This window comes from Myxocyprinus asiaticus, chromosome 14 (genome assembly GCF_019703515.2).
Source record: "Myxocyprinus asiaticus isolate MX2 ecotype Aquarium Trade chromosome 14, UBuf_Myxa_2, whole genome shotgun sequence".
Taxonomy (NCBI): Eukaryota; Metazoa; Chordata; class Actinopteri; order Cypriniformes; family Catostomidae; genus Myxocyprinus; species Myxocyprinus asiaticus.
In genome coordinates, this window is record NC_059357.1 from 25,054,480 (window position 1) to 25,068,517 (window position 14,038).

The 14,038-nt window shown below is 39.3% G+C and overlaps 1 protein-coding gene across 3 annotated transcripts in view; it reads left to right on the forward strand.

Moving 5' to 3' along the window:
- LOC127451229 (protein kinase C beta type) overlaps nt 1-14,038 on the forward strand; it is a 237,699-nt gene that overhangs the window by 193,554 nt on the left and 30,107 nt on the right. For all 3 annotated transcript variants that reach the window (XM_051715746.1, XM_051715744.1, XM_051715745.1), the window contains one exon: nt 6,059-6,199. In XM_051715746.1, coding sequence (XP_051571706.1) covers nt 6,059-6,199 — 141 coding nt within the window. The remainder of the gene's footprint in view (nt 1-6,058; nt 6,200-14,038) is intronic.

The window sequence follows — 14,038 nt, forward strand, 5'->3', positions numbered from 1 at the left end:
CAAGTTCTAGAATATAAAGTGGAAAGGGAGATGTGAGAGCAGGTGTCTCCAGAGGAATCTGTGCACTAATACATTCATGCTAATGTGAGCATTAAATAATGAATCAGCCCTCCATGCTCTGAATCTAAATGCTGCTCCTCTTTGACTGGCTTCATGAAAATGCAGCATGCTGCTTGGTAAAGCCTGATAAACAAAAGACCCCACCCCACCTCTCCTCTCTGTTCTCTCATTTCTGAGCCTCACTTTTCTCCATTTTACTCCTTTTCCTCCCCTTCATCACTCTTTTCCTGCTGAAAAGACCAGCTTGTACTAGAATGAATTTTCATACTGGTTCACAATTGTTTATGCTGGTTTGGTGCTGGTCTAGCTTCCATATTTTTCCCTCATAGATACAGATGCTCTGCTTAACCCTCATCCTTTCGTCCTGTCAATTCTTCTTTCACGGTTAATGCCACATCTCCCTCCCTTTCATCTGTCTCGCTGTCTTCTCCTCACTTTGTCTGCAGAGCTCATTGTCTTGATGAGTTTTCCCTCTCTCTCTTCTCCATAGGATCTGCTGTACTGTAGTGGCTTGCTGAACTTCTCTAATAGCTTAATTCTGCAGTGCAGCGAGTGTGTCAGATTCTGAAGGCCTCTTTCTCCAACCATCTCCTAAAATACAGCAGGAATACTAAATGAATCCTTGACATTTAAGACAGATTGGAAAATCCTGTAAGTTTGGACAAGTGCTGCTTTAAAGTGGGCTTAGACACAGGGCACTGCTGCCCGCACTGCTGGTACGGCTACAATGGAGCCGTGCAATATAAATGAGGGATTTCCCTTAACCAAGCGAAGCAATCGTTCTTTAGGCACAGTAATTTAATGATTAATTTCGCCTGGCCTTGTGACTTTCAGAGGACAGATGAATAAATTAGACCTGTCTTAATCAAAATGTTGATGCCTTATTCTGCTATAAAGAAGAAAATGAAAATTCTTCCTCTTGCTTGTAAAGAGTCTGGTGTTTTAGTTTGAAGGGGGAATATACAGTAGGGTTTTGCTCACAGGAGATCAGCTGTTGGAATATTCATTTGTGCCACTTAGAGATAGCAGGAAACGGTACAGCTAGTGTATTAAACTTTCTGTTCATAAGATGTGATATATATTGGTGCAATTAATAATTATATGGCTGTTTCAAAACCTAGTGTGCCACCAGCATTCTTAGGTGACATAGGAACATAGAGAAGATGCCTATGATGCCCAAAAATGCTGTCTAGGTAGGCAGATCACTGTCAACTAAAAATACTGCATGTTTTTTGGAAATGGTACCATGGTACTGCCATGATAGTTTTTGAAATGCCATGTAAATACAGTACAATGGCATATGACTATGCTAATCATTCAGTACCATGGTATTTATCAAAATATCATAGTATTACCAGCTCAAATTATTGGATGCATTGTAAGGTGCCATTCAGACAGAATGCATTCTTGCGATTTAAAAAAAAAAAAAAAAAAGCAAGATGCAGCCAACCAGTGGAACAGAATGCCGGTGACACAAATGTTCTTTTAACTTTATACAGCCTCTTAAAAATGCAGCGCTCCTGCACAAGACGCTAAATAAACAGCGAGATGTGGCACATTGCAAACATAGGAAAAGCTATTTAAAAACAGTGCAGAAGGACTCAAACACTTTTTCGATTTTGACAGGGGAGAAGCACAAAGCAAACAACAGTGAATCGTGACAGACATACAGGGTATGAAGATGATAAAATAGTTCTATTGTTTTAATTATGTAAATAAATTGAGCACTATCGGGTGGGTTTTTGGGACTCATTTAAAGGGATAGTTCACCCAAAAAATGTAATTCTCTCATCCTTTACTCACTATGATGACTTTCTTTCTTCTTCTGCTGAACACAAGCAAAGATTTTTAGAAGGGTATCTCAACTCTGTAGGTCCATACAATGGTGATCAGGGCTTTGAAGATCCAAAAAGGAGATAAAGGCAGCATAAAAGCAATCCATATGACTCCAGTTGTTTTTGCTGTCTCTAGGTGTGATCAAGCTCGATTACACTTCCTAGTGCTTGACAGAGCGCTAGATGGCACTGTAGAAAGTGTAATTGAGCTTGAAATCATAATTGCCAAGGAGACTGCTGTCAAGATGTACAGTGAAAAAGGAGTTATATTTGGTCTGTTCTCACCCAAAACCAACTGGACTGCTTCAGGAGACATTGATTCACTGGAGTCTGATGGATTACTTTTATGCTGACTTTTTGCTTTTTGGAGCTTCAAATCCCATATCACCATTCACTGTATGGACCTATAGAGTTGAGATATTCTTCTGAAAATCTTTGTTTGTGTTCTGCAGAAGAAAGTAAGTCATACATATCTTAGATGGCATGAGGGCGAGTATATGTTGAGAGCATTTTCATTTTGGGGGGAACTATCCCTTTAAAGAACCTGACAGAACACAAACTGTAGGTAGATGATGTGTGCTGCAAGAAGCTCTCATGCAGAAACGGTAACAGAAGATACAATATGTGCAACTGCGCCGCTCTGGGTGCTAATTGAAGAGTATTATCAGTGTTGATGTAGTGTACAGCTCTAATATGAGCGGATTAAATTGGAATGCTGCTGTTCTTTGATATGGAACACAGCCCAGCACACTGCTGAGAGAGGCTCGGGACGCAAGCCTGATACCCACTGATATGTGACTAAGGCCAATCTAGAGCTCACAGACTATCTCTTTCCCTCTCTCTCTGTCTCCTCTCATCTTTCTCTTTGCATATGTTGTATTTGCGTAAGTCTTTTTCACCATACACTAACAGTACAATGATATCTCAAGCAATTTGTCCAACCATCCAAGTTGAAGATGGTACATATTCAGTTTAATGCCTGTTCTTAATAATGCTAGAATGCAGCTAATACATAATAAGAGACAGATATTTTGTCTTTAAATTGTGTTGTATAATTAAGTTCCTCACTGATCAAAGGATGCTGCTGGAATGAGTCATTACATCATCAGTATTCATGTGATGATAATGCAGGGTTTAAGTGGTCATGGAAAACAGAAATATCACGGAATTGTTCTTTCCAGACCGGAAAAATGTATCTCTAAAATCTTCAGAAATCTTTGGAAAAGTCAAGGAAATTTCTATAGACAATATAAATTGTTCTAGTTTTGCTCTGCTCTAAAATATTCAATCGGTTACAGTAGATATTACTCTCTTTAAGTGCTTGATTAGAATAAAACTTGTCTGTCAGTTGAGGTTCTTATTGGAGACATTTTTACAGAAAGTAGACCTGACATGCAAATGGAAAACTCACCTCAGCAATATCTGTAAAATGACTGATAAAAAAAGTCCTTATACAGTAATCATGAATGACTAGAAAGGTAATCGAAAAGCCAACATATTCTTTGGTCAAAAAGTTTGGGATCCCTGATAATAATATCTGATGCTCTTGAAAAATTCCTTCAGAACATTCTTAAAAATAAAGGTTCCAGTAAGAGTTATACAGCCTGATGTAATAGGATAACATTTTCTTGTTTAAAAAAAGAGCATTTTATTCTCTGGTTCTTTGGAGAACAATCTATGTTCTGTAGTGCTTTAAAGGATAAAAAAAAAAAATAATTATGCTGATCTTAAGAACCTATAATGTAATATCAAGATCCTTTTTAATCTATAAAAAACATAGGCAGACTCCCACAGATTCTGCACTGGCAGAACGCCACAGAAAGCTGCTCAGATTTCCACAGAATGCAAACGCCCACTAAGTTTACATTTATTTAGTTAGTGCTACCAATAAGAGTATAGTTCTCATCACCATTTTACATGTATTACCGTGTTACAGTCCATTCCATTTGAATTCTTAACAAAAAATTTGAAAAAGGTCTGCAGATTTCGACTGGGCCTGCATGTAGGTAACTCAGGAATTCTATTAAATGGTTCTCGTTAAAAAATATATATATATGTACAGAGAACCACTGAAGAACCTTTTTTTTTTTTTTTTTTTAGAAGAAGAAGAAGAAATTCTCATAGCTCTCTGTACTGTCAGTCTTTCATGTGACCAACCGAGTGACCATCAATAACTCAGAATTAAAGTGTTAGAGCGTCTGTGCTGGATTCTCTGAGGAGCACTCATGCTACACTTCTGTGAGGGATAGAGAGGGCCAGACGGGAGAGATAAAGTGATTGACTTGACTCCGATGCTGCAGGTCATCTGTGTTTTTGGCTCTAGTCGGTCTCTAGAGTTTTCCTGAATTGCGCTGTCAGATTAAGCGGTGACTCTGACGTTCAGAACAGAGTGGCTGTGAAATATCAGCGGTCAGCCATGCAGAAAGAAAGACAAGTAAAGAAACTGGCTGAGAGAGAGAAGGGGGTGGACGGATGGATGGACGGATGGCTGGATTGATGGAGAAAGAGAACTAGCCTGCTGCGTCTCTGTGGCAGCATGGCCCAGCTGGACATGTCAGATCCGCCACACGGCAAGCGTGTTCTCGACCCTGCTGTATACATTAATGATGACAAAGCTTTGGAGGGCAGTGAAGCATGCAACTCTTAGCAAGCACCATGACTCCGTAAGGAGTATTTGGTGTTGAGGGGGTCATGCATTGATCCAGCCTGGCCCAGCCCCTGCCTGATCCAGTGAGGGATAAGGCACCACCACCTATGCCTCACAAAGAGCCTGGAAAGACTTTCAGTGCTGCCATCAATTTTTCATGCGCACTGAGGCGCTGAAGAAAAAGCGGCGAGTTGTCGAGCTTTTCCCCTCGTTTAATCTTTCTTACACACGCTAAAGTCACTCACTGGAATAAAATAGCCAAACGATTTTGTTATATTCAACATAGCATGTTCTACTGGGGAATAAAACAGCTGTTGGTGAAGGGGGGGAAAAGGGAAAGAGATGTTAGTAGGGATGGGTGGAGGAGGAGAACGAGGAGAGGCCGTTTCAAAGCTGCAAAATAACAATTATTTGACTTAAAATAAAGATTTAATCACATTACCTTTTTTTGTTTGGCTTTAGTTTTACCATCTTCAGGGATGTTATTCCAACATTTATTTTTGACACTTATCAAAACACTTCGGAGGAGGGCAGCACATGGGTTTAAAATGTACTTTTAACCACACCTGTTAATGGTGAGTAAATTAAGAAACTTTCCCTGCCATAAGTGTTTCTTTCTGGCCACGAAACTGTATTTTTTTTTTTATCAAACTGAATTATTCTTATTTAAATATACACTATATGACCCAAAGTATGTGGACATCTCCTTAATAACAAGTTTGATTACTCCATTAATTCCAGTGAAGATAAATCATAATGCTACTCCATATAATGGCATTCTGGTGCATTGTGTGCTTCCAAATTGTGTGGCAACAATTTTATAAGAGCCCTTTTCTGTTCCAGCATGACAATGCCCCTGTTCACAAAGCATTGTCTATAAAGAAATGGTTTACTGCGTCTGGTCTGGAAGAACTTGAGCGGCCTGCACAAAGCCCAGACACAGGTCACATTGCCCAACATCAGTGTCTGACCTCACTGATGGTCTTGTGTCTGAATGGGAGTAAATCCCTGCAGCCATGTTACTACATACAGTATAGTGGAAAGACTTCCAAGAAGAATGGAAGCTGTTATTGCAGCAAAGGGGGAATTGATGCCTATAGTTACATACAGTAGTGAATAAGCTATATTTATGTCCTTATGACAACTGGATTATTGTGTCGCCTCAGAGTTCAGCAGGAAAAACATTTTAAGCATCCAAGAATAACCTCTGATGGTAATTTTCTCACTTTGGTCAAAGTTGTTAGTTGACGTGCGAGTCATTCCTTTAGTAGACAATTTTATTTGAATGGTTCATGTCACTGACATTAGTGAGGGTTAGATTATCATTTTTCCATTTAATTTTAAATCTTGTATTATGTTGCAGTTCCTGATAAAGTTACCATTTACTGTTAAACCAATTTTAACTCTCATTTGGCCCTTAGCAAGTGTTAATTTTGGACCCTGGGTATACTGATGTCTGGTTGTATACTTCACTAAATATCCAATGATCCACTCTCTCTGCTCTGTATTATTTTAGCTGATGACCAAGCACCCAGGGAAGCGTCTGGGCTGTGGTCCTGAGGGTGAGCGAGACATCAGGGAACACGCTTTCTTCCGTTATATGGACTGGGAGAAGTTGGAGAACAAGGAAGTCCAGCCACCTTTTAAACCAAAAGCCGTAAGTCCCAGCCATTTACACTACCAGTCAAAATTTTGGACACTCTTAAATGAATTAATGTTTCTCATGATCTTAAAAACCTCTTGATTTAATGGATTATGCTTGAAATATTTATTTTTAATATTTACAAAACTACTTTTTTTAAATCGTTGAGTTGGACCGGATAGGGAGAGAAAGAAGCCAACAAGTGTCTAGTATACATGAGAACTCCTTCAAAACTGTTTAAAAGTCATCCAAGGTGGATCCCTTGTGAAGCTGGTTGAGAGAATGCCAAGATTGTTCAGAGCTCTAGGCAAAGAGCAGCTACTTTGGAGAAGCTAAATTATGAGATACCAGTAACTGTTCATTATTATTTGGTCTCTACATAATTCCCATGCTTCCATGTGTTATTTCTTAATTTTGATGACTTTACTATTATTCTAAAATGTTGATAATGGTAATATACAGAATCAGTTGGTTTGTCCAAACTTTGTCTGGGAGTGTACCTTTAACACACACACACACACACACACACACACACACACACACACACACACACACACACACACACACACATATATTCACTTTCTCTATCACTCTCTCTCACTTAGACACATACACTACTTGTGTGTTGTTGTGATCCAAAAATACAGGTAGGTATTTCAAATTTGAGTCTGAATGGGAGTAACATCGCTTTGTATCTTTTTTTAGCCCAATAGTTAAAATTAATATTATTTACAAAAGGACATGCTCCTGGAACAACATTCCTGTCAACCAGTCATAGCCTAACCCTATATCTAACCCTTCAACCCTATATCTAACCCTAAGGTTAACCTTTAACTACTATTCCTAACCCTAGTCCTAACCTCCAACCATAAATTCGAATCCCTATTCTCACTCCTCTACCAAGTCCAAACTCCCTTAAGTCGAAAATTATTCTATAAAGAGACAAAAACCGCACATGCTGCCAGCACTGGTCCTTATCTGTTGCCCACAGTCTAGAAACCTAACCCTAAAATCACAGGGAAATGATTGGTTAATAGTAGTGATGTTTTTTTTTTTTTTTAGAACAAGAACCTATACTTCAGTTTTGGTACTCGCCGATACAGAGTCCAATAACTGTTTTTTGTTTTTTTGTGTTTTTATTTTCTTCGAAACTCCATAACAGTTTATTACAATTTTATCATCAAAATGGTGTTTTCATTCAAATCAAATGAAAATATAACAATTATTTTTCAACAAAATATTGTATTATTTGTATCAAATTAAGTGCTTTTATGCAGAACCCCACAGCACAATCCAAAATACGTAACAGAGCATCACAGATGTGAGATATTGCTTAAATATTATACAATTACTATTGATTTATTGTTATTATTACTATTAGTAGTAGTAATACAATGAATATTACATAACTTTACAGTAGTGATATATTTCTGCCATACTCTTTTAATTTAAATTGAGCATTTATTATGGCAGAGCTTTTATTTTGAAGTGTTTCTGTGAATGACAGCAGCTTTTCAGTGCGGAAAAGTTGGTCGCTACATGACTCAAAGTAATTAATAAACCACAAAGGCTGCTATTTAATTAAATAAGTATGTACACTATTTGTGCCTCACTCTACAACATGAATTTGTGCTCTGTTCACTGTCATCTGCTACAAACAGAGCCTGTGATGCTCATGATGGTGTTTTCCATGTATGAGCCAAGGAGCTTTAAAAGGTACATGCAGCTGGCGTCAGCACAACACTGTCTCCACACATTCACAAGTGCTCACATTTGAAGCGCGCTGCACATGTAAACTCTATATTTAACTAATTAAATTGCAGCTTTTGCGGTTAAATAATCTTAATAGGACATAACATGATTTTAATTTGTCCGCTGAATGTTCATTTAATGACATTCTTACGTCAGATGGTATCGGTTTTTGGAATCCAAGCATTTTTACGAGCATGAGTACAAGTACATGAGCACGTTATCGGACACGATTCCAATACCGGTATAGGGACACCTTCATTTTTTTCACATTTTGTTATGTTGCAGCCTTATGCTAAAATGCTTTATATTATGTATTTTTTCACATCAGTCTACACTCCATACCCTGTAATGACAAAGCAAAAAACAGACTTTTGATAACTTTACAAATGTATTAAAAAATAAAAAACTGAAATATCACATTGACATAAATATTCAGACCCTTTGCTATGACACTTGAGATTTAGCTCAGGTGCATCCTATTTCTCTGGATCATCTTTGAGATGTTTCTGCACTTTATTGGTGTCCACCTGTGGCAAATTTAATTTATTGGGCATGATTTGGAAAGGCACACACCTGTCAATATAAGGTCTCATAGCTGAAAATGCATATCAGAGCAAAAACCAAGCCATGAGGTCAAAGGAACTGCCTGCAGAGCTCAGAGACAAGATTGTGTTGAGGCACAGGTCTGGGGAAGGCTACAAAAAATTTCGGCTGCATTGAAGGTTCCCAAGAGCACAGTGCCCTTCATAATTCTTAAATGGAAGAAATTTGGAACAACCAGGACTCTTCCTAGAGATGGCACCGCTCATCACCTGCGCAATACCATCCCAACAGTGAAGCATAGTGGTGGTCGCATCATGCTGTGGGGGTGTTTTTCAGAGGTAGGGACTGGGGGACTGGTCAGGGTAAGCTAAACGCAGGAAAATACAGAGATATCCTTAATGAAAACCTGGTCCAGCGCACTCAGGACCTCAGACTGGGCCGAAGGTTCACCTTCCAACAGGACAATGACCCTAAGCACACAGCCAGAACAACGCAAGAGTGGCTTAGTGACAACTCTGTGAATTTCCTTGAGTGGCTCAGCCAGAGCCCAGACTTGAACCCAATCAAACATCTCTGGAGAGACCTGAAAATAGCTGTCCACCAATGGTCCCCATCTAACCTGACAGAGCTTGAGAGGATCTGCAGGGAATAATGGCAGAAAATTCTCAAATCCAGGTGTGCAATGCTTGTCGCATCATTCCCCAAAGAAACTTGAGGCTGTAATCACTGCCAAAGGTGCTTCAACTAAGTACTGATTTAAGGGAATGAATACTAATGTCAATGTGATATTTCAGTTTTTTCTTTTTAATAAATTTGCAAAGTTATAAAAAATCTGTTTGCTTTGTTATTATGGGGTATGATGTGTAGACTGATGGGAAAAAAAATATTTTAAAGCATTTTAGCATAAGGCTGCAACATAACAAAATGTGAAAAAAAAATAAGTGGTCTGAATATTTTCTGAATGCACTGTAATAGTAGGATTTGGGACGTTATTCAGAACCGGTTCTATTTTTTTATTTTTTTTATAGTGGAACCAATTTATGATATGATATACATTTCAATCTACTCACTGAATCGCAAATCATTACTCTCGGCATGTCTTATTCATAAGGAACTGAGAACTGTTTTTGTGTTACGTGTATTTTAGACTCATGAGACTTAAATCTGTGTAAATATTGACTGTAAGGTACATATTCAGAACAGTTTGGTCACTTGGGTAAAACATGTTAAGCAAATCATAACAGCTCAAACTGGCCAACACTGACCAGTGGGCACATAGTGTTCAAAGCCAGTGTCAAATTCTGCTCTACTGCAGCACAGAAATGACAAGAAAATCTTTCATGTTTTTAAGCTGGAAGGGCAGTGGAGAGCAGTAGGGTGTAATGAGGAGCCTGTATGCTCTATTTCTCTCTTGCTTCTCTAACACAGCAGCATGAGACACAGTAGCATCTTAGCTTTATTAGTGGCACGCACCCAGACTCTGGCCAAACTGAGATGCGTTTGTCAGTTTGTGTGTGTGTGTGTGTGTGTGTGTGTGTGAGTGAGCTGTCAGATGGAGCAGCCTTTGCCCATGCAGTGATAGAAAGTAGCCCTGCATAGTGCTCAAACCTCACTGCCATGTCAACCCTGCTGACCCCCCACTTTGACTCAGGCTGGCCTGTTAAACGTCCATCTATGGGGTGTCAGCACTCTCAATGTGAACATGTCCTATTAGTTTTAGGAACATCAGGGAAAATAACTCAGCTCTGTTCTTGATATCATCTTTTATGGCTACGTTCAGACTGCAGGCAAAAGTGGCCCAAATCTGATTTTTTTGCTCATACGTATGTGACTCAGATCTGTTTTTTTCAAACCACATAGAATCTGATCTTTTCAATTTTGATTTGGGCCACTTCCATATGTGGTCCTAAATCCGATACAGGTCTGATTTTTTTCAGTGCGACCTCAGTCTGAACAGTCATATCGGAATTCATGCGACTTTTACGGCACTCTACATCGACATTCGTCACAATTCTGCGCTCAGTGCGCTGGTGGGTGTCATTCCAAACATTTGCCATTCAAAGAACGGCAGTTCTTTTGGTGAATGTGGAAGACATCTGCGAAGGTAGTCAGTGGAGGGACAGTGAGGTGTTAGACCAGACACACCTCCGTACAGAAGTAGCAGCCAGTGCTCCTCAAAAAGCCTTTTTCTCTTCATCCTCGTCATCGTTATCGTCTGCTCACGAATTCGCTGGCTTCCGCTGCACATCACCTTATAAATGGACATGTAAATGCTGACTTCAGTGGCCTCCATGTTTACTTCCTGTATGACAGCGTGCTGCGTGTGATGTCTTTGTTATTGTTCTTTTGCGCATGCGGGTCAGTTCAAGACCATGTCCAGTTCACACTTGAATCTGATATTGGCCACATTTAAAAAATAATGTGAACAGACAAACAAAAAATCGGATCTGAGCAATAAATCCAAATTGAGCACTAAGGCTTGCAGTGTGAACGTAGCCTAAGTAACATCAAAGAATTGAATAAAGATCAACCAAAAATTAAAATGTTGTCATCATTTACACATCCACATTTTTCTGCCAAATCAGTATGACTTTCTTCCTTCTGTGGAACACCAAAAAAGATGTTTTGAAGAATATTCACGCTGCTCTTTTACATACAATAACAGCATATTGTGTGACCAGGGACTAAAAAGGACTAAACAGTACCATAAAAGTATTCCTTATGACTTGTACACTATATTCCAAGTCTTCTGAAGTCATACGACAACATTGTGTGAGGAACAGTCTGAAATTTGAGCTGTTGTTGCTTTTATATGAGCACTAAATGTATGCACATTTTTTAACACATCAGTATACAGTATGCATGTCAGGGAATCTAACCCATGACCTTGGTGTTGCAAACTCCATACTCTACCAGTTGAGCTACAGGAACTACAAAATAATCTTGGAAAAGTCAACATCTTTTTAAAATAGAAGAAAATATAGAACTTGCACTCCATTTGGTTTTTGAATGGTGCTTGAATGCATTCCCCTCTTTTGTTTCAGGCTCTGTGGAACAGAAGTGAGGTGCATTAGCTGAATATTGTTCAGGTGTTTGTGGTTGAGGAGTGTTCATGTGGTGTTGGCTGCCTAGCAGCAGATGGATGTTTGCATGCTGGTTTCATTAATCGAGCAGAGAGACTGATGATTTCAGATCCTCTCAGTGACGACGGCCACATGCCTGATGGACTCAATAACTCTGTGATTGTTTTACAAACTTCATCATGGAAAATTAGGATCTGAATGAGACTTCTTAGTCTCATATGGAGACCAAACACGGTTAAGCACTCATTATATGTGTATGACAGATCTGTACTCCATTTGAAGGGACAGAACCTGTTGTTTTCAAAGCTAAAGATCTGAAAGCAGACTTTTCTTTGAGATCAGTGGTTCTTAACTGGTGGGATGTGACCCAAAATTGAGTCGCAGGTCTGTTTTGATAGGGTACAGAAGGGAAAAACAATGCTAAATGCCAATGATATAATGCAACCAACCATATAATCATACATAGTTAGGATAGCAGAAATAATAGGCTCATCATCTCATCAAGGGAGGGGAAAATGGTTCTCATATCTAATATATAAGGTGGTGCATCCAATCAAACTCTTTAGTGAGTTGGTGCAAATTCACCTGTCACTTGGTCATATGGCTAATACTAATACAATATTTGGCCCAATGTTTGTTTCATGTGTTAGGCTGGTAAATCATCTGCTGTTGTTTATGCATTTATTAAGTTTCCTATCCTATTATGTCATTTTAAACTTTTTGCATATTTTTGGGCCTATACAGTTCATGGTAATATTAATACATTTCAGGGACATTTTTGTTTTCTTTTGTATGGTAAACTAATCGAATAATGTGTTTGGTCACCATTTGATGTCCAATGTAAAATCTGTGTCTTGAAGCAGAACCACTGCCCAAGAACCTGCCCTGTTCCTGCTGAGCACCTCATTGCCCACTTGACAGGTCTCACTCCAGTGGGAATTACAGTGGCCTGATTCAGGATTTGGATTGGATGTCCCTCCACACATCACAGCCTGTGGCTCTGAAATTAAGCGTGACAGCAGTTTCTGGCAGGGGATGACTGCGATGAGGTGGATTAGGGAATCGGATCCAGGGGAGGTGAAGGGGAATCATGGCCCTTGAAACAGTCAGTGACTTTACGGCTCAAGTTGACTAAATGTAAAGTTGGAGCAGAACGAAGGAAAGGGCGCCATACTGAGCTCTTCATTTCTCTGCTGGTGGCAGGTGAGAAGTGACTGTTGATTGGTTGGTTGGGACGGTAGCCAGCTCTAGGTGCAACGCCTCTGGCTGCAGCTGCAGCAGATGGACTGTTGTTTCATTTGTGGTACAAGATTGGCAGTGCCAATGTGTGCCAGCCATGGGAGGGAGGCTCTCGCAACACTGACAGTCTCTTTGCTGCCAGCATTGCTCACTCTCACTTCCTGTATGTCAACCCAGCACCTTCTCTGTGTCGGTGCAGATTGGATATGGTCACCTCAGCCTCACCCTTTCATATACACGTGCTGTCCTTTATGCTCTCTCCTGTTGGAACACAAGAGTTATGGGCGTAGGGGGAAGAGGGGATCAAAGCCAGGTAAAGAGAGTGAGGTGAGATGAAGAGAGAGGCAGACAGCTCAAAACAGAGACTGCATCCAAAAGCTGAAAATTGCTGCCTTCGGAGGCTGTATACGGAGGTTGTTAGGCATCAGCATGGAGAGAGTCATCACGATTTATTTCTTGTGAGAAATTCAGCATAATTCTCTGCTGAGGATCAAGACATCATTATGAAAGTATGAAGAATGTAAACATTCACACAGCAACAAGAAACACCACTGCTGCTGTGGAAGTTTAAAAGACTTCGTGAAAAAATAGAATATAATGTGTAATAAAAAATGTTGAAAGCTTAAAAATGTATACAGTGTATTAATTTAAAACATAAAACACATTTTTATTCATTTAAATTAAATGCCTAATATAATTTATAGAAGTGCAACCCATGCCTCTTTGTGCAATAGCCTACAATATAATTTTAACCAGTATATTTGTTCAGATGGAAAGACTCGTCACACAATAAATGCGTCTTTAAAGTGTGAGATTCACCTTACGAACACTTCTTTTTAGGTTCACAGCAGCAAACACTGCATACAGGTACAGTTTGTAAAGAAATGCAAAGAAATCTGACGCGATAGGGCTTGGAATAACATACAGTACTTGAATGTTAACCAACACAAGTGAGATATGAGACCTAGAGTAGACAAAGATTTTCAGCAGATCAGTTTAAATTTCACTCTGTTCCTCACACAAAGGTATCGTGTGGCTTCTGAAGACTTGGAATATAGCACACTACTCATATGGACCTCTTTTATGCTACTTTTACTGTGTCCCCATTCACTTTTATAGATTGTAAAAGAGCAGAGAGCACAATCTCCTTTTGTGTTGTATGGAAGAAAGAAAGTCATATGAATTTTGAATGACATCGGGGTGAGTAAAATTATGTCAGAATTTTCATTTTTGGGTG